We start from the raw sequence: 21,447 nt of genomic DNA on the forward strand, positions 1-21,447 counted from the left end.
CCAACGATAAATATACAAGAAGAACAAAGTACGAGTCTATAATCATGACAGTATTTACAGCCGAAGTTGCGTACTAATCCAGCATGGCATCAAGTCGACCAGAAAGGCAAGCTCCGCCAGAAATTGTACGTAATATCCGCCAGAAATGCGACAGCATGTCTTTAAAAAGCTGTTGTTCATTTATGCTAACTGTCAAGTAAGCCGTCATTACGATACATTGGGATATATTAGTCAATTTCCAAGTGAAGTCAGTGACGAAAACTGAGCTTTCATTAGTTCAGACACGTTACAATTGTAAACATATTCATGGTACCTACATGTAGTTCTGTTTCATGTGTTTTTGTTTTAATTACAGTATTACAATGAAGAAGAAGCCAAGAAATACACGTCAAAGTAAGTGCTTTAAGACGTATGTAGTGCTCTGTTGTGTTGAAAATGACAAGACTAATGTTTGTCTAAGTCAAACCACAGGTTGGAAGCTCTCATCTACTCACACCCCAATTAGGTCTCTCAACACTTACTAAATGCCATATAGTATGTGTTCAGAGACCTAATTAGAGTACACTTGGATGAGACGTCCTGTTAGTCAATGGGGAACTTAAAAAAATTCTTCCAGCTTGTAACAAGATGGTCCAAAGTTATAAACTCTTTTGTTCTTTCCTTTATTACGTCACAGTTATCTGTGTATGTGTGCTCATAAAGCACATATGTAGTACACAGGCACTGAAGTGTCTGAGAACAAGACGATACATTCTACACTCATTTGGACCTTCTGTGTAATTTGGCCGCATGTCTCCTATTATCTCAATTTTGCTGTAGGGGAGTAGTAAACTGGGGCTGCTGGGTAGATCATGTGGAAGAGAGTAAGGCATCATTCCATTGAAATGAAGAAACTAAAATTTTACAATGAACATGTAGGAAGTGGGTCTGCGGAAACAATGGACAACAGTCCATGTAGCCCATAAATCTAGAAGAACTTGGTGTGTTATTTTTAGACAAGTCAATCTAGCTGGACTAATCTTTGCTATAACACGTTCTGATGATGGGCCCAATGCCGGGCCTTGGGACAGGGAATTTGTGAATTCCCCAGCTCTCACTGCTCATTTGTGCATCACACATGATAAAATTTGCCAGTAACTTGCCAAACGTCAGAGGTTTTCAACGGGTACTCTGGTTTCCTCCACTCGTAAAATTTTGGCTTTGTCACTGTTCTATGCTTGCTTTTGACTTGACATCCCTTGTGGCACCACCTTACCACTCATTAGAGGTTTTTAAATTTTTATATAATATGATATACCAGCTCATATAATTGCTCATTGAAACTACTCTTAGCTTGATAACACTTCTTAACACTATACCCCTGTACACTATGACACTGTACCCCACATTACACCATCCGAACATAACACGGTACGGTACCTCACATAACACCGTACTCCATGTAACACCGTACCCCACATAACACCGTACTCCATATAACACCGTACCCCACATAACACCTTACACCACATAACACCATACCCCACATAACACTGTACTCCACATAACACCATACCCCACTAAACACGGTGCCCCACGTAACACTGTACTCCGCCTAACACTGTAAGCCTCATAACACCATACACCACATAACACCATACCCCACATAACACTGTACTCCACATAACACCATACCCCACTAAACACGGTGCCCCATGTAACACTGTACTCCGCCTAACACTGTAAGCCTCATAACACCATACCCCAAATAACACCGTACTCCACATAAAACCGTACTCCACATAACACTCTACTCCACATAACACTGTATTCTACATAACACCATACCCCACATAACACTGTACTCCGCCTAACACTGTACGCCTCATAACACTGTACCTCGCATAACACCATACCCCACATAACACTGTACCCAACAGGACACTGTACCCCACATAACACCGTATGCCACATAACACCGTACCCCACATAACACTGTACCCCACATAACACCATACCCCACATAACACCGTACCCAACAGGACACTGTACCTCACATAACACCATACCCTACATAACACCGTACCCAACAGGACACTGTACCCCACTTTACACTGTACCCCACATAACGAGGTACCCACATAACACCGTGCCGTGCATAACACTGTACCTAACATAACACCGTACCCCACATAATACCGTACCCCACATAAGACTGTACCCCACATAACACTGTACCTCACTTAACACTGTACTCCACATAACAACATACCCCTACATAACACTGTACCCTATATAACACAGTATCCCCACACAACAAGGTACCCCACATAACACCATGCCCTACATAACACTGTACCTCACATAACACCGTACACCACATAACACTGTTCCTCATGTAACACTGTACCCCCACCTAACACTGTACCCCACTTAACACTGTACTCCAAATAACACTGTACCCCACGTAACACCATACCCCACATAACACCATACCCCAAATAACACTGTACCATACATAACACCATACCCCATGTAACACCATACCTGACATAACACTGTACCTCACTTAACACTGTACTCCACATAACACCGTACCCCTACATAACACCGTACCTCACATAACACTGTACCCTACCTAATACTGTACCTCACATAACACTGTACCCCACTTAACACTTTTCTCCACATAACACCGTACCCCACATAACACCATACCCCAAATAACACCTAGGAGTGTACCCCACTTAACACTGTACTCCACATAACACCATACCCCACATAACACCGTACCCCACGTTACACCCTACCCCACATAACACTGTACTCCACATAACACCATACCCCACATAACACCGTACCCCAAATAACACCCTACCAAACGTTACACCCTACCCCACATAACACCATACCCCACATAACACCGTACCCCACGTTACACCCTACCCCACTTAACACTGTACTCCACATAACACCATACCCCACATAACACCGTACCCCAAATAACACCCTACCCCACGTTACACCCTACCCCACATAACACTGTACTCCACATAACACTGTACCTCACTTAACACTGTCCTCCACATAACACCATACCGCTACATAACACCATGCCCTACATAACACCGTACCCCCCATAACACCCTACCCCATGTTACACCCTACCCCATGTTACACCCTACCCCACATAACACTGTACTCCACATAACACTGTACCTCACTTAACACTGTACTCCACATAACACCATACCGCTACATAACACCGTGCCCTACATAACACCGTACCCCCCATAACACCGTACCCCATGTTACACCCTACCCCACATAACACTGTACTCCACATAACACTGTACCTCACATAACACTGTACCCCACCTAACCTCACATAACACCATACCCTACCTTAACACTGTACCCCACCTAACAATCTACCCCACTTAACAATGTATTCCACACAACACTACCTCACATAACACTGTACCCCACTTAACACTGTACCCCACCTAACAATCTACCCCACTTAACAATGTATTCCACATAACACTGTACCTCACATAACACCGTACCCCACTTAACACTGCACCCCACCTAACAATGTACCTCACATAACACCGTACTGTACATGACACTGTACCCCACCTAACAATGTACCCTACTTAACACCATACCTCACATAACACCGTACCCTACTTAACATTGTACCCCACCTAACAATGTACCCCACTTAACACTTTACTCCACATAACACCGTACCCCACATAAGACTGTACCTCTCATATGACCGTACCTCACTTAACACTGTACCCCACCTAACACTGTACTCCACATAACACTGTACCATACCTTATAATGTACCCCATTTAACACTGTACTCCACATAACACCATGCCCCACATAACACTGTACCTCACATAATACCGTACCCCACTTAACACTGTACCCCAACTAATAATGTACCCTACTTAACACTGTACTCCACATAACACCGTACCCTGCATAACACTGTACCCCATTTAACACTGTACCCCACATAACAACGTACACCCTGCATAACACTGTACCCCATTTAACACTGTACTCCACATAACACTGTACCCTACATAATACCGTACCCCACATAACAATATACCACTGAGGAACATATGTACTGTGTTAAGTGTAACTGGGCCTCTGTGGCCAGGTGGTTAATGTGCTAGGACAGCACAATGACTAAGAAGCCTCTCTTCAGTGCCTGGGCCCTCTGTGGCCAAGTGAGTTCACGCTGGCTTCCTCTCCGGTCATACGTGACCAGGCCTGTAGATGGTCAGGATTGTTGGAGTTCTAAAATGGCCCTGAATCGGCCAGATATTTGACACAGAAGCGGACAAAGCATGTTGTCCACATTCAGCACCCAAGTAACCATGGTAACTGAACTATGTATCACCTTTACCACAGAGATTTATTGCAAGGAATAATGAAGCCTTGAAATTGGAAAGTAAACGGAATGAAAACACCCTGCTTGTAAGCCATAAATGTCAGTTCCAGCAAGAAAACTTTGTGATATGAGTAATAATTTAATCAGAAGCAATTGTGTACCGATATATTAATTAGTACTGTTGAAACTTTAATGATTGTTATACATGTATGATCGCTGATTTATTTTGAGAAAAAAATAACTCATTGTGTTTAATTTTTTCAGTTCTCGTATGATAGAAATTCAGCAGCAGTTGTCAGAGAGAGCAGTAGAGTTACTGGCCTTGCCCGATGATGTGCCGTGTTTTATTCTGGATGTCGGGTAAGTGGGTTTGTTATTTTGTCAGTGGTCAAACACATACAGTACTGACCCTTGTAACTTTAATCATAATAATAGTGATGTCGAGGCGTCACCACATAAATACAAAAGCTTTCACAAGCTTTGGTGATGAATCAGCTTCATTATTATTATTATTTTTGCCCCGTATGACTATGTCTCTAAAGCATTACATAGTTTATTCATGTTACTTTGACTAACGTGTATGCCCACTGAAAGACTACCATTCAAAGTATCTTAAACTGACATCAAATATATTTTTTTCAACCCATTAAACGTTTAGTGAAACTTTGTGTTGACACAGCTTCAGCGTGTGTCCATTATTCACAGCAAGGTGACATCGCAATTACTCTAGCTCTTAAACATCAAAGGTGTTTTCTGTATAATAGTCAAAGCCGTAGCCTATATATTTCCTAGATATTTGTTTCACTATTTGAACTGTTGATACAGTAAGACTGCTATATCATTTACAGTTAAAGTGGCCTGCAGATGCATGGCCAAGGTATTCCTGGTTCAGGTCCTAGCCTCCGAAAGGGTTGTGCTGACGATTTTGACCCCCTGTTAAATGTTTACAAAATTACAAAAAGATTGTTGTACAGCTAGATTCATGCTCAGTTCTGAAACAAATGGTAATAAATCTAAGCACCACTGATCAAGGTGTTCAACTGTCGCAGAACTTTAAGCTTCAGTTTTGTGTTGGTGGCTTCAAAGATGAGAGCAGTGCTGACCTAGTTATCACAGATGTCAGAGAAAGCTCCTCAGCTTGAACACAGCGTTTCAATAATTTTACTGTATTTTATAAAAGAAAACAGGGAAAAAAGGTATCCCTTGAGTGCAAGAAAGACAAAGGGGCAAACTTTAAATTCTACAATTCTAATAAATTTAGAGGAAAAAATTAATTAATATTAAGCATTGTCCGGTGAGGTGCCGGCTTCTCATTCCCATTAACTTTCGACATCTGTAATGAATCTTTCACTGACTCACTGACATTTGTTATTTAGGGTCTGCTGACTAAAAGCTAAAATGAAGGACAAAAAATGTATTTGTATAATTTTAACAGTGTGTCTAAGTAGGCTGAAGGTCTATTGGGGAGATGAATGCGGTTTTGGCAGAAATGGTATGCTACCGTCTGAAATAATTTGTGATTCTGCCGTTGAATATTACACGGCATGTAAATCAACTAATTTTACATCTGTTGTGATACATAAATGACACAGACCTGTCCCACAACACTGTATGAAATGGCCCTTCAGCTACACGTAACTAAATCATTGTAAATGTTCTCAAAATGATTTCTCATGCGGTAGCTCTGTGTTACTTCTTATAGTGAATGATTAAAGGCTATGTCACTGCTTAGGTTGCACAATCAGATAGTAACCTGTTTGACTGGATAAAATTCTCAAGGTGTCTACCTTGATTCACACCAGCCATTTGTGCAGTATTGTCATTTTGTTCTTTATGTTATTCAGTGAAATCTCATTAAAATAATAAAGTATGATACTTTTAGAAAGCTTGAGAATCCCGCTTCCCGTTTCCCACTTCCGTGTGTCAGTCGAGTGCTGACTTGTCTTTTAAACATGTGACTAAATTCTTAAATACGAATCAGGAACCCCAGTGATAAAAAATAAAAATAAACTACGTCCACTGTAAATCTGCAACCTTTTCAACTGCTGGAGCACTTTTGGGTTGCAGAAAGGTTGGAAAGGTTGAAGAGTTTGGGTAGGCCTAAGGCAGCAACATGTTTCGGTACTTGACATAAGGTTCATAAATTCATTTTGCTGTGGTTTTTTCTTCTGTCCTGTAAGATGTGGATCAGGGTTAAGTGGAGAATGTCTTACTGAGCAAGGCCATACCTGGGTAGGAGTGGACATCAGTAGACCAATGTTAGGTGAGTCAGATATCAGTAGACCAATGTCAGGTGAGTCAGATACCAGGAGACCAATTTTAGGTGAGTCATATATCAGTAGACCAATGTTAGGTGAGTCAGATGTCTGTTGACCAATGTTAGGTGGATCAGATATTAGTAGACCAATGTCAGGTGAGTCAGATATCAGTAGGCCAATGTTAGGTGAGCCAGATATTAGTAGACCAATGTTAGGTAGTCCGATATCAGTAGGCCAATGTCAGGTGAGTCAGATACCAGGAGACCAATTTTAGGTGAGTCAGATATCAGTAGACCAATGTTAGGTGAGTCAGATGTCTGTTGACCAATGTTAGGTGGATCAGATATTAGTAGACCAATGTCAGGTGAGTCAGATATCAGTAGGCCAATGTTAGGTGAGCCAGATATTAGTAGACCAATGTTAGGTGAGTCCGATATCAGTAGACCAATGTTAGATGAGTCAGATATCAGTAGACCAATGTCTGGGGTGTCAGATATCAGTAGGCCAGTGTTAGATGAGTCAGACATCTGTTTACCAATGTTAGGTGAGTCAGATATTAGTCGACCAATGTTAGGTGAGTCGGATATCAGTAGGCCAATGTTGAGTGAGTCTGATATCAGTGGACCAATGTTAGATGAGTCAGATTTTAGCAGACCAATGTTAAGAGTGTCAGATATCAGTAGACCCATGTTAGGGGAGTCCAATATCAGTGGACCAGTGTTAAGTGACAGATATAAGTAGACCAGTGTTTGGGGTGTCAGATATCACTAGACCAATGTTAGGTGAATCAGATATCATTAGACTAATGTTAGGTATGTCAGATATCTGTACACCAATGTTAGTTGAGTCAGATATCGGTAGACCAATGTTAGGTGAGATGTTTTACCCTCTTGTAAACTTTTAAATTTTTCTTATCCCTTTTCTCAGGGACAAATAAAAACACCCAATTCTGCAGACAGGTACAGATCTTACTAATAAACTGTATCGAATTTCCTCCTTTCTTTCCTTGTGTGCTTTGCTTGTAAATCTGCCCACCAGTGTATAAGTTAGACCCCAATGAATCCATTCAAATAAAGAAGTAAATATTTTCTGACGGTTGGATTTTTGCTGTTGTGCAGATGTAGCGGTGGAGAGATCAGCAGAGGGTGACCTAATCCATGAGGATATGGGCTATGGTATACCCTTCAGACCCGGTACATTTGATGGAGTTATCAGGTACATATTGTGTACAAGTTTGCCAGCACATGGATGCACAAAGTGTCTTAAAATGTCGGAAAGCTACTTATGGTTCACTTGGGGGCAATTAGTGATGCCAGGTGTTGCTGAAGTAGATTTTATTACATTTGAAATGCAAGAGTTTATTATAGACACCCTGTCTGTGTATTGGTAGGGGCCTCTGTGGCCGAGATGGTTAGTGTGCCAGCACAGAACAGTGACTGAGTGACCCCTCACATGTAAAGGTCTGCCAGCATCCTGTAGCTGCCCTTGCACTCTGCCCCTGCCTTCTGCCCACTGTTTTCCCGCCAGAATGCTGGCTGCTGTTGTATAAGTGAAACATTCCTGAGGACAGCATAAAACACCAATCAGATAAATACATAAATCTGTGTATCGAGTAATGTGAATATCAGTGAAGACACACCTGCACTTCTACCAATGAAGACACACCTGCACTTCTACCAATGAAGACACACCTGCACTTCTACCAATGAATACACACCTCCACTTCCACCAATGAAGACATACCTGCACTTCTACCAATGAATACACACCTGCACTTCTACCAATGAAGACACACCTGCACTTTTACCAATGAAGACACACCTCCACTTCTACCAATGAAGACACACCTGCACTTCTACCAATGAATACACACCTCCACTTCTACCAATGAATACACACCTCCACTTCTACCAATGAAGACACACCTCCACTTTTACCAATGAAGACACACCTCCACTTCTACCAATGAAGACACACCTCCACTTCTACCAATGAAGACACACCTGCACTTCTACCAATGAAGACATACCTGCACTTCTACCAATGAAGACACACCTGCACTTCTACCAATGAAGACACACCTGCACTTCTACCAATGAATACACACCTCCACTTCTACCAATGAATACACACCTCCACTTCTACCAATGAAGACACACCTCCACTTTTACCAATGAAGACACACCTCCACTTCCACCAATGAAGACACACCTCCACTTCCACCAATGAAGACACACCAGCACTTCTACCAATGAATACACACCTGCACTTCTACCAATGAAGACACACCAGCACTTCTACCAATGAATACACACCTGCACTTCTACCAATGAATACACACCTCCACTTCTACCAATGAATACACACCTCCACTTCTACCAATGAATACACACCTCCACTTCTACCAATGAAGACACACCTCCACTTTTACCAATGAAGACACACCTCCACTTCCACCAATGAAGACACACCTCCACTTCCACCAATGAAGACACACCAGCACTTCTACCAATGAATACACACCTGCACTTCTACCAATGAAGACACACCAGCACTTCTACTCATGAAGACACACCTGCACTTCTACCAATGAAGACACACCTGCACTTCTACCAATGAAGACACACCTGCACTTCTACCAATGAAGACACACCTGCACTTCTACCAATGAAGACACACCAGCACTTCTACCAATGAATACACACCTCCACTTTTACCAATGAAGACACACCTCCACTTCCACCAATGAAGACACACCTCCACTTCCACCAATGAAGACATACCTGTACTTCTACCAATGAATACACACCTCCACTTCTACCAATGATGACACACCTCCACTTTTACCAATGAAGACATACCTGCACTTCTACCAATGAAGACACACCTGCACTTCGACCAATGAGGACACACTTTCACTTCGACCAGTGAAGACACACCCCCACTTTAAACAATGAATACACACCTCCACTTCCACCAATGAAGACACACCTCCACCTCGACCAGTGAAGACACACCTCCACTTCGACCAATGAACACACTCTTCTACTTCAACCAAAGAAGACACACCTCCACTTCTACCAATGAAGACACACCTCCACCTCGACCAATGAAGACACACTTCCACCTCGACCAATGAAAACACACCTGCACCTCGACCAATGAAGACACACCTCCACCTCGGCCAATGAAGACACACCTCCACTTCGACAAATGAAGACACACTTCCACTTCAAACAGGAAAGGCACACTTCCACTTTAAACAATGAAGACACACCTGCACTTCGACCAATTGGGACACATCCGGAACTTCGACCAATGAAGAGGAACCTCCACTTGGACCAATGAAAACACACTTTGGCTTCAACCAATGAAGACACATCTCCACTTTGACCAATGAAGACACACTTCCACCTCGACCAATGAAGACGCACCTCCACTTTGACCAATGAAGACACATTTCCACCTCAACCAATGAGGACACACCTCCACTTTGACCAATGAAAATTGGTACTTGTTTGCCAAGGCATTTTAGTCCAACTGGTAATGTTAAGTGGATGAAACAGATTACGTTGCTTTTCAATCATCAATATTTCAGTACAAAATCAGGATGTTTGACTTTTAATTTTAATCATTAAATTTGGTATGTTCCTTTCTGTTGTTTTAGCTGAAATGTGTTCCATAGTAACTTATGCAGTATTTACATTGTCAAGCAACATTTTCGACCTTCTTACATCAAAAACAACAATTCTAATGTGGTTTGAAATTTTGACTTCAGTCTAAGATCACTTTGTGATCCTGGGGTGTCTTGACATAGCCTAGAATGGATAGATTTGATTGATCTGTTGTGGAGAGAGTGATTTACATGGTCTTACATGAAGTTACATAGATTAAATTGTTACGTAGATTACATTGTTATATAGATTACATTGTTTTCCACCAGCGCCGAGGGCACAGTTGGTAGAGCTTCAGGAGCATTAGATCCTGGGTCGGATCACAATTAAGACTTTAAAAGAGGAAGTTGTAGCTTCCTTGCTCAGCGTTCAGCATTAAGTGCTATGGCTGGTTGACAGATATCGTTATAATGGCTCTGGCGGCGCGGCTTACTTGCCTTCGGTAAAGCGTCTCAGTGATGCTGCACTAGATAAAAGAACGGTGGAAATCCATCCTGCAACAAGAGGCACATTACATGCACACTATAAAGGACTCCTTTCATCGTCATATGACTGAAAAATTGTTAAGTACGACGTTAAACACCGAGCACTCACTCACTCGTACATGTAATGTTCAGTGGATAACACAGATTACATGACTTTTCACTCTTATCAGAAAATCAGATGCGTTGCCCCAGGATCACGAAGCAATCTTAGACTTAAGTCAAAATTTTAATCATTAAATTTGGTTTGTTGCTTTTCGTTGTTTAAGCTGAAATTTATTGCATAGTAACTTACCCAGAATTTGTGTTGTCACGCAATATTTGACTTTGTTACATTAATAATGACAATTTTAAAGTGATTTGAAATTTTGACCAAAGTCTAAGATCGCTTAGCGAGCATAGAATCAATAGATTTGAATGTCATGGAGAGAGTAATTGAGATGGTCTTACATGAAGTTTCTCATACATTGCTTGTTTCCCACCAGTATGTCTGGCATTTTGGCGTAGTGATATCTTCTTAAGTCTAAATTCTTAGCCACAGGAACCAATTTGTCCTGTTTAAGTCTAAATTCTTAGCCACAGGAACCAATTTGTCCTGTTTAAGTCTAAATTCTTAGCCACAGGAACGAATTTGTCCTGTTTAAGTCTAATACCTTGGCCACAGGAACCAATTTGTCCTGTTTAAGTCTAAATTCTTAGCCACAGGAACCAATTTGTCCTGTTTAAGTCTAAATTCTTAGCCACAGGAACGAATTTGTCCTGTTTAAGTCTAATACCTTGGCCACAGGAACCAATTTGTCCTGTTTAAGTCTAAATTCTTAGCCACAGGAACGAATTTGTCCTGTTTAAGTCTAAATTCTTAGCCACAGGAACGAATTTGTCCTGTTTAAGTCTAATACCTTGGCCACAGGAACGAATTTGTCCTGTTTAAGTCTAATACCTTGGCCACAGGAACCAGTTTGTGCTGCTCTCTTTCAGTATCTCAGCTCTGCAGTGGTTGTGCAATGCAGACAAGAAGTTCCACAATCCTCCTAAAAGGTTACACAAGTTTTTCAGCACATTATACGCTTCCATGGTAAGCCATTGTTTTCATCAAGATTACTTTTAAATATAAGTATAAGGTTTATTTAGATTTTTTAAAAAATCAGAAATCCCAGATAGAATTTCATCTGTAACAGATCCTGTTCTTTTTTATCTATTTGAAGTGCAGCAGATGTTTCCTTCTGTGATCAGTCATTTGTTTACTTTCTTTTGTTTTTACATCTAGTTTTCAATAAAATGATCTTCATATTACCTTTCTACAATCCAAGAAAAAGCAATTGTATTGCCATTTCTGACCATGGTCTTGCTTTTAAAGGGACATAAGCCTCCATGTGGCATCTTTCTTTCTTCCCACAAGATACATGTAATTACTTCCCAGGTGTCAAATCTCTTGTTCATTATGGTGAGAAGCATGTATACATTTAACTATTTGAATCACCTGGCTGAGATTTTCTGTGACATTTGACATATGCGCATATATAAAACTGTGTGTGTTTTGACCAATTTGTTTCCTATTTTGTGTCTTCTCTGAAAGGCGCGTGGATCTCGTGCAGTCTTTCAGCTTTACCCAGAGAACAGCAGACAGGTAAGTAATGTTAAAGTCTTCCCTGTAATGTGCATTTATCTAGATTGTTGTGTTTCCCAGTCCCAGGGCAAGGGAATATAATATAATATATTAATTGACTTACAGAGATTAAAACCAGAGCAGCAATAACATTGTGAAAAACTGGCATCTTGTCAATTTACCTCGGTTAGGGTGTTATTCTAATTTGTTCATTTAAATGCTTAGTTAGTTACATGCCTAATTACCTGCCCCCTAGCACCATTGCTTAAACAGATTTAGGTAATACAAAAATGCAGTGATGTAAATGGAAATATATTAGACCTTACTGGTTTATGCAAAGTTTTATAAACCTTAACAGAGAGAGAAGTAGATCAGGTCCCATGATCAGGAGACTTAAATCAGACTTAGTCGTAAATCAGACTTAGACTTAAGTTAGAATTAGCCTTAACTTGTAGTATTATTCCTGAACTTAGATTTAAACTTAAATTCTAATTTCAAATTTATCTTGAAAGAGTAACAGAGCTGTAAGTATTAAAGTCAAAAAAAAAAGGTATGTCACAATTTCCCTTTAGTGTATTGATACAAGTGTGGACTCCAAACCCAGAGATTGCTGGTTCAAATCCCCAGCTGCCTAAGTCCTGTCACATGCAGCAATCTATTTTAAGGCTAATACCAAGTTTGAACCTAAGGTAGCTCCGTGAACCTGGGCCCAGGGGTAGGTTGCACCACTTTATACTATGAGGTTCAGATTCAGCCTAGGCCCATGACTGAAAATATGTTCGGTCATTATATATGTGGTGTGGTTTCTTTGTTTGTTTGTTTATTTATTCACCAGTGTAATATACAAAACGTAAGATTCATGTAAACATACAGAAACATACTGGCGGGAATAAAGCTCCATGGAGCTTGCTCTGTCCCATTAACATACAATTTGTATATAATACAGGCATGTGAACTGTGGTGGTTATAAACATGGTGATAATCTGTTCCTGTGAAAAAAAGTAAATAAATAAATAATATATACAGGTGCTTATGGTAACGACTATCAAGTATATTATAGTGCGTTAGACTAAACGGAGAATAAGTGCTGCAGCATATACGATTTCAGTTTAGATTTGAATAAGGAAATTGACTGAATATTGTGCAAGTATGAAGGGAGTTTGTTCCATTCCCGAGGGCCAGCTACTTTAAGTTAACGATAGGACAGATTACTTTTAAAGGGTGTTCGATACAGGTCTGATGGCCGACGTGTTGTGCCATAGTGACGTATGTCAATGTTTTTGATAATGTAATTATTAAAACTAGGTGGTAATACTTTGGGGTGATGCAATAATTTATGCAATATCATATTAGTAGAAAAAATGTTCGATTCAGATAAGGGCAGAATTTGAAGAGAGTGTTCTAGGGACCTAGACATAGTCACAATTCGAATAGCGCGTTTTTGCAATATTTGCAGAGGTTGCAAGTGAGACTTTTACGTGGTTGCCCACAAAATATTCCCTTATGAAAAATAAGGGTAGATCAAAGAATAATAAAGGATAAAAAGTGTTTTTTTTATTCACCAAATCCTTAATGTTGTTTAATATACCTAGATTCCTCGAGACCTTTTTACGAATACAATTTATGTGTGACGTCCAATTTAGCTTTTCGTTGAACATAAAACCAAGAAATTTGAACTCCTTGACTTGTTTAACCTCTGTCCCAGAAACAGTCAAGGGAACAGTGATTTGTGGTCTATGTCTACTCGCGGGCGAGATTAACATATACTTTGTTTTGTTAACATTTAGTGATAGGCGGTTTGCACAGAACCAAGTGTTCAGCTTCGCTAGCTTGAAAAATGAAGTCATGAAAGCCTAATCGACATTTTCACAGGAATAAGCTGTGCTCGTATCATCCGCAAAGAATATGATATTTAGGACGTTTGTTACTTTCGATATGTCATTTATGTATAATAGGAATAGTATTGGTCCCATGTTCGACCCTTGAGGCACACAACAACAATATGTGACAGTATTAAACAGTCATTCGGGGGCCTATTGTTGTTTGTACAGTCTTAATACATTGATTATAAACCTCTTTGCTTCCACCTGTACTATATACAAGTCTGTGTGTGACAGTTCAGCAGTATTTTGCCAAAGGTCATTGGTTTATTCCAGGCACTCAGACGTCCTTCACCCGTGAAACTAACTGCCATCGTACAGTGAAAAATGTTTTAGTAATACGTTGAAAACAACAGTTAAGTAAGTTAAATAATTAATTTGTGAGTAGAGGCAACGAAAATTAGGTGCACAAAATCAAAATTGTGGTGTACATGATTGAATTCTGGACCGGAAGGAATTTCACTACTGGGTGACTATCTGTGTGCGTGTTTTGTCTGTTTCAGTTAGAACTGATCACCCAGCAGTCCATGAAGGCCGGCTTCACGGGGGGACTGGTGGTGGACTACCCCAATAGTACTAAGGCTAAAAAGTCAGTTATTATTCATGCATTTTATCACCGCAAATTGTTCAGCTCTATCAGAATAAGTTGTACAATTATGCTGATTAAGGCTATGTGCTTAGATTTCTTTTTTTGAATGATAGCGAATTTACATCGTGTTGAAGGAACTTCAGAAAGAGTTTCTTCCATTTCCACATTCATATGATATGGTGCCACAGCCACAAATGACACTGTTCTTACACTACTGACACCATTTGAGCCTTTACAGGTTATATCAGTTGGTCTTCCATTACTTGGGTTCTCTTCCTCTCTGGCTGTACGTTGGAAGGTGTGTCAGCAACCTGCGCATGGTCGTGGGTTTCCCTTACAATCTGCCCAGTTTCCGCCCACCGTAATGCTGGTCGCCATTGTATAAGTGAAATATTCTTGAGTACGGCTTAAAAAACACCAATCAAATAAATCAATCAAATCTATTTCCACATTCGTTTGATATGGTGTCACAGCCACAAATGACACTGTTTTTACACTGCTGACACCATTTGAGCCTTCACAGGTTATATCATTCATTGATCTTCCATTAATTGGGCTCTCTTCTTCTCTGGTCGTATATGGGAAGGTCTGTCAGCAACCTGTGGATGGTCGTGGGTTTCCCCCGGGCTTTGCCCGGTTTCCTCCCACCATGACGCTGGCCGCCATCATATAAGTGAAATATTCATGATTACAATGTAAAACACCAATTAAAAAAATAAATAAAAAAATTAATTGGGTTTTCCGTTCCTGTTTAAGCAGAATTTACCTATTTTATAAACTCCAGTCCAGTTTCACGCAGTCTAAACCAAGTGAACATGTCCGTTAACGTGCATACAGCTGTACATCTTGTATACAGGATATATCTCTGTTTATTTGCTGGATGTATCTGTGATTATTTGCTGGATGTATCTGTGTTTAATACAGGATATATCTGTGTTTATTTGCTGGATGTATCAGTGTTTATTACAGGATGTATCTGTGTTTATTTGCTGGATGTATCTGTGATTATTTGCTGAATCTATCTGTGTTTATTTGCTGGATGTATCTGTGATTATTTGCTGAATCTATCTGTGTTTATTTGCTGGATGTATCTGTGATTATTTGCTGAATCTATCTGTGTTTATTTGCTGGATGTATCTGTGATTATTTGCTGAATCTATCTGTGTTTATTTGCTGGATGTATCTGTGATTATTTGCTGAATCTATCTGTGTTTATTTGCTGGATGTATCTGTGATTATTTGCTGAATCTATCTGTGTTTATTTGCTGGATGTATCTGTGATTATTTGCTGGATGTGTCTGTTTATTTGCTGGATGTATCTCTGATAATTTGCTGAATGTGTCTGTGATTATTTTCTGGATGTATCTGTGTTTATTACAGGATGTATCTGTGCTTATTTAGAGGATGTATCTGTGCTTATTTGCTGGATGTATCTGTGTATATTTTCTGGATGTATCTGTTTTTATTTGCTGAATGTATCAGTGTTTATTTTCTGGATGTATCTGTGCATATTTGCTGAATGTATCGGTATTTATTTTCTGGATGTATCTGTGCATATTTGCTGGATATATCTGTTTGTATTTACAGGATGTATCTGTGTTTATTACAGGATGTAGCTGTGTTTATATAGAAGATGTATCTGTGCTTATTTGTTGGATGTTTCTGTGTTTATTACAGGATATATCTTCTCATTTTCTGGATATATCTGTGTTTATTTGCTGGATGCACCTGTGTTTATTTGCTGGATGCACCTGTGTTTATTACAGATGTATTTGTGTTTAAGTAGAGGATATATCTGTGTTTATTTGTTGGATGTATCTGTGCTTATTTAGAGGATGTATCTGTGTTTATTACAGGATATATCTGTGTTTATTTGTTGGATGTATCTGTGTTTATTTAAATGATGCATCTGTGTATTTACAGGACGTATCTGTGTTTTTTGCTGGCTGTATCTGTGTTTATTTGCTGGGTGTATCTGTGTTTATTTAAAGGATGTATCTGTGTATTTACGGGATGTATCTGTGTATCTACAGGATGTACCTGTGTTTGTTTACGGGGGGAGCACCTCAGCAGTTGCCACAGGCTCTTGGCACAGGGACAGAGAGAAACGAAAATCAGATTGCATTCAGTGATAAACGGTGAGTTTTTATCTAGCAGATAGCATTCAGTGATAAACGGTGAGTTTTTATCTAGCAGATAGCATTCAGTGATAAACGGTGAGTTTTTATCTAGCAGATAGCATTCAGTGATAAACGGTGAGTTTTTATCTAGCAGATAGCATTCAGTGATGAAAGGTGAGTTTTCATACATAGCAGATAACGTTCAGTGATAAACTGTGAGTTTCAGCTAGCATATAGCCATACAGCAGGCAGCATTCAGTGATTAGCATTGAGTTGTCGTACATTGCAGGCAGCAATCAGTGATAAACGATGAGGTATGATGAGGTATGTTATAGCAGGCATTTAGTGGTAAACTAGGTTTTATATAGTAGAAAGCATTAGGTGATAAACAATGAGGTATGGTATAGCTGGCATTCAGTGGTAAATTAGGTTATATATAGTAGAAGGTATTGGGCAATAAACGATGAGGTACGTTATAGCAGGCATTCAGTGGTAAACTAGGTTATATATAGTAGAAGGTATTGGTCAATAAACGATGAGGTACGTTATAGCAGGCATTCAGTGGTAAACTAGGTTATATATGGTAGAAGGTATTGGGCGATAAATGATGAGGTACATTATAGCAGGCATTCAGTGGTAAACTAGGTTATATATAGTAGAAGGTATTGGGCGATAAACTGTGAGGTATGTTATATAGGCATTCAGTGGTAAACTAGGTTATATATAGTAGAAGGTATTGGGCGATGAACGATGAGGTATGTTAAAGCAGGCATTCAGTGGTAAACTAGATTTTATATAGTAGAAGGCATTGGGCGATAAACGATGAGGTACATTATAGCAGGCATTCAGTGGTAAATCAGGTTTTATATAGTAGAAGGTATTGGGCGATAAACGATGAGGTACGTCATAGCAGGCATTCAGTGGTAAACTAGGTTTTATATAGTAGAAGGTATTGGGCGATGAACGATGAGGTATGTTATAGCAGGCATTCAGTGGTAAACTAGGTTATATATAGTAGAAGGTATTGGGCGATGAACGATGAGGTATGTTATAGCAGGCATTCAGTGGTAAACTAGATTTTATATAGTAGAAGGTATTGGATGATAAACGATGAGGTACGTTATAGCAGGCATTCAGTGGTAAACTAGGTTTTATATAGTAGAAGGTATTGGGTGATAAATGATGAGGTATGGTATAGCAGGCATTCAGTGGTAAACTAGGTTTTATATAGTAGAAGGTATTGGGCGATGAACGATGAGGTATGTTATAGCAGGCATTCAGTGGTAAACTAGGTTTTATATAGTAGAAGGTATTGGATGATAAACGATGAGGTATGTTATAGCAGGCATTCAGTGGTAAACTAGGTTTTATATAGTAGAAGGTATTAGGCGATAAACAATGAGGTACGGTATAGCAGGCATTCAGTGGTAAACTAGGTTATATATAGTAGAAGGTATTGGGTGATAAACGATGAGGTATGTTATAGCAGGCATTCAGTGGTAAACTAGGTTTTATATAGTAAAAGGTATTGGGCGATAAACAATGAGGTACGTCATAGCAGGCATTCAGTGGTAAACTAGGTTTTATATAGTAGAAGGTATTGGGCGATAAACGATGAGGTACGTCATAGCAGGCATTCAGTGGTAAACTAGGTTTTATATAGTAGAAGGTATTGGGCGATAAACGATGAGGTACGTTATAGCAGGCATTCAGTGGTAAACTAGGTTATATATAGTAGAAGGTATTGGGCGATAAATGATGAGGTATGTTATGGCAGGCATTCAGTGGTAAACTAGATTTTATATAGTAGAAGGTATTGGGTGATAAACGATGAGGTACAGTATAGCTGGCAATTAGTGGTAAACTAGGTTTTATATAGTAGAAGGCATTAGGCGATAAACAATGAGGTACGTCCTAGCAGGCATTCAGTGGTAAACTAGGTTTTATATAGTAGGATAAACGATGAGGTACGGTATAGCTGGCATTTAGTGGTAAACTAGGTTTTATATAGTAGAAGGCATTGGGTGATAAAAGATGAGGTTTTTTGTAGCAAGTGACATTCAGTGATATGATGAGATAACTTGTGAGTTATTAGGTGTTACAATGTTTATAACCCCTCTTGAGCAAGATAGTTTGGTCATTGAGACCATCAGTGCAGTTACAGTCTTAAATACTTGACACATGGATTTAATTGTTCTTCTCCTTTGTGCACAGTTACGTGGGAAGGGCTCTGCCCAATTTCCTCTCTCTATAGTGCAAGCTGCGATGGTATAAGTGAAATATTCTTGAGTACTGTAAAACACCAATCAAGTGAAAAAATGTAAAAAAATCATATGCGCATAGCATTTTGAAAATCATAGTATACGCAAGTACATGCTTCATAGTTAGGCAAGTTTTGAAGAATTTGTACTTCCATTGATATGTATGTGGTGTCCATATAAAAATATTTAGAGCAATTATTTGTCATCACTTTAATTGGTGTTTATAGGCTCGTAGTATTTATCAGATGACCTTATGACATGTATATGGTTGAACTATCCTTGGTTCTAATGTAGGGAGAGGTTGCGTAATGCCAGAGGCAAATCACTCAAGAGGAGTCGAGACTGGATCATAGAAAAGAAAGAGAGGAGACGACGACAGGGAAAGTAAGTCATTGTCATTGTGACATTAAAACCAAAGTTTTACGACATGTTCAGACCATTATAAATGAGTGGCATGTCCAAATCACTGTGACCAAGTGGTTAAATGTGTTCAGACAGGAGACTATAGAAAATGATCTCCATCACAGAAGAGGAAAATTCTCTAGTGTGGTATTAACTAACAAAATAAACTAATGGTGAGAGCGTCTACCTAGAAGTCGGGAGGTCAAACTAAAGACTTAAAAAAATGGTACTCGCTGGTGCCTCACTTGACGCTCAGCACTGAGAGATTAGAGCAAGGAATCGTGACTGGTTGGCTGGATGTCAGTATAATGTGACTGGGCGGGATGTCATGCCCGGTGTCTTTGACATGATACTTCAGTGGAGGTGGCGCTTTGGTGGCATGGACTTGCCCTGCCACAAGAAGACACAGTATATGTACACGCGCATAATGACTCCTTGTTGTCATGACTGAAAAATTAAGTACGACATTAAACCCCAAGCATACATACATATTTATATATACATGCATGCCAACAAATAATCATTGTGGGGCAGGAAATCTAAGTAACTGTGCTCTGGGATATTGGTGGCAATAAGTTCAGTGTTGTAGTGTCATCTTGCATGGAGTTTGGACATCTTCCACTTCGCTCAAGTGTGAACACTATGACAAAGATTATCAGTTAATTTGCGAATTTACTTTGTTTTCAGGCAAGTGAGAGCAGATACAAAGTACACCGGAAGAAAAAGAGGGCCCAAATTTTAACAAAGGAAAAATAAATTAAATTTGAGAAAAATCAGTGTGCGAGTCTTATATCTTTGGCACCAGAGAGGATACAATCTTATATTTTTGGTACTACAGGGGCTGAAGTCTTATAGTTTTGACATCACAGTGGGTAGCCTTATATTTCAATAAATATTTTGTCCATATGATCTTCAAGAACCACTACAGTGTGAAGACTTTGAATGTCTTAAAAGCAAGGTTAAATGATAATGATCGAGATCGTATGAATTTCTTTCCTAAATTGAACAAAAACTGCAATGTATTAAACCACGGTCATTAGTTTCTGAGGATGACACGAACACAAAAGCTTTTTGTCGTTTGCAATTTTGCCTTGTGTGATGTCATACTAGAACACTTGGCATCACCCATGGCTGACAAATAGCAACAAATGATGTACTCGCGAACTGATCATCACTGAATAGGATACCTGCAGAAGTCCAAAGTGGGACGCATTCCATCAGTTCAGGGACACTGGACATTCCACTGCAGCCTCAACTTCGCAACATCAGAGCAAGTGAAGCCGCAGAACGCAACGTTTTGTGTCGCACAACTAAAGACTTGTGCCGTGAAGTCCTAATTCACAGTAGCGCCACCTTTGGTTAAAGGCAAATCTGCATTTTTCACATTAGTTGAAGTCTGTGCAGCTACCATCGCACCAAGCAAGCACTGCCATCATGGAGGTTGGTGTACCAATGTTATGACCAGGTAATAACTCCCCACTAATGTGCCTAATATCTTGAATGAATACAAGAAAACTAAATTCTTCAGGGACAGGGAAAGTTACCCTGTGTCAGTAAGTGTCTTGTGTGGTCGTGCATGAACTTCGCTACAAACCAATATATAAAAAGCATGCTTTGGTTTCACTTCTCACAAATTTACTTTGAGTCTTAATGAATCAGTTTAATCTACTGAACAGCGTGTGCTTTTCCTCACTGGTAAGTGGACTCAAGTTCAATGGTGGAGAAAACCCTGTACATCCTTCCAGTCTCCAGGCTGAAGGTCACACCCAAATCAGATCT

The 21,447-nt window shown here is 39.7% G+C and overlaps 1 protein-coding gene across 1 annotated transcript; it reads left to right on the forward strand.

Annotated features, from left to right (window-relative positions):
- Positions 1-34: 34 nt before the first annotated feature.
- LOC135476119 (probable 18S rRNA (guanine-N(7))-methyltransferase) lies at positions 35-20,491 on the forward strand. The gene is made up of 11 exons (XM_064756023.1): positions 35-125; positions 356-393; positions 4,661-4,756; positions 6,577-6,659; positions 7,773-7,869; positions 11,789-11,885; positions 12,387-12,437; positions 14,800-14,885; positions 16,919-17,023; positions 19,561-19,650; positions 20,356-20,491. The coding sequence occupies exons 1-11, from the start codon at positions 84-86 to the stop codon at positions 20,408-20,410; spliced, it is 840 nt and encodes a 279-aa protein (XP_064612093.1). The 5' UTR covers positions 35-83; the 3' UTR covers positions 20,411-20,491.
- Positions 20,492-21,447: the final 956 nt, after the last annotated feature.

This window comes from Liolophura sinensis, chromosome 10 (assembly GCF_032854445.1).
Source record: "Liolophura sinensis isolate JHLJ2023 chromosome 10, CUHK_Ljap_v2, whole genome shotgun sequence".
Lineage (NCBI taxonomy): Eukaryota > Metazoa > Mollusca > Polyplacophora > Chitonida > Chitonidae > Liolophura > Liolophura sinensis.

What these genes read in the sequence shown, in the direction of transcription:
- LOC135476119 (XM_064756023.1), top strand. Translation starts at nt 84, where the DNA reads ATGGCATCAAGTCGACCAGAAAGGCAAGCTCCGCCAGAAATT. An exon ending in GGCAAGCTCCGCCAGAAATT is followed by an intron (nt 126 to 355) that starts GTACGTAATATC and finishes TTTTAATTACAG; the next exon opens with TATTACAATGAAGAAGAAGC. An exon ending in ACATTTGATGGAGTTATCAG is followed by an intron (nt 7,870 to 11,788) that starts GTACATATTGTG and finishes GCTCTCTTTCAG; the next exon opens with TATCTCAGCTCTGCAGTGGT.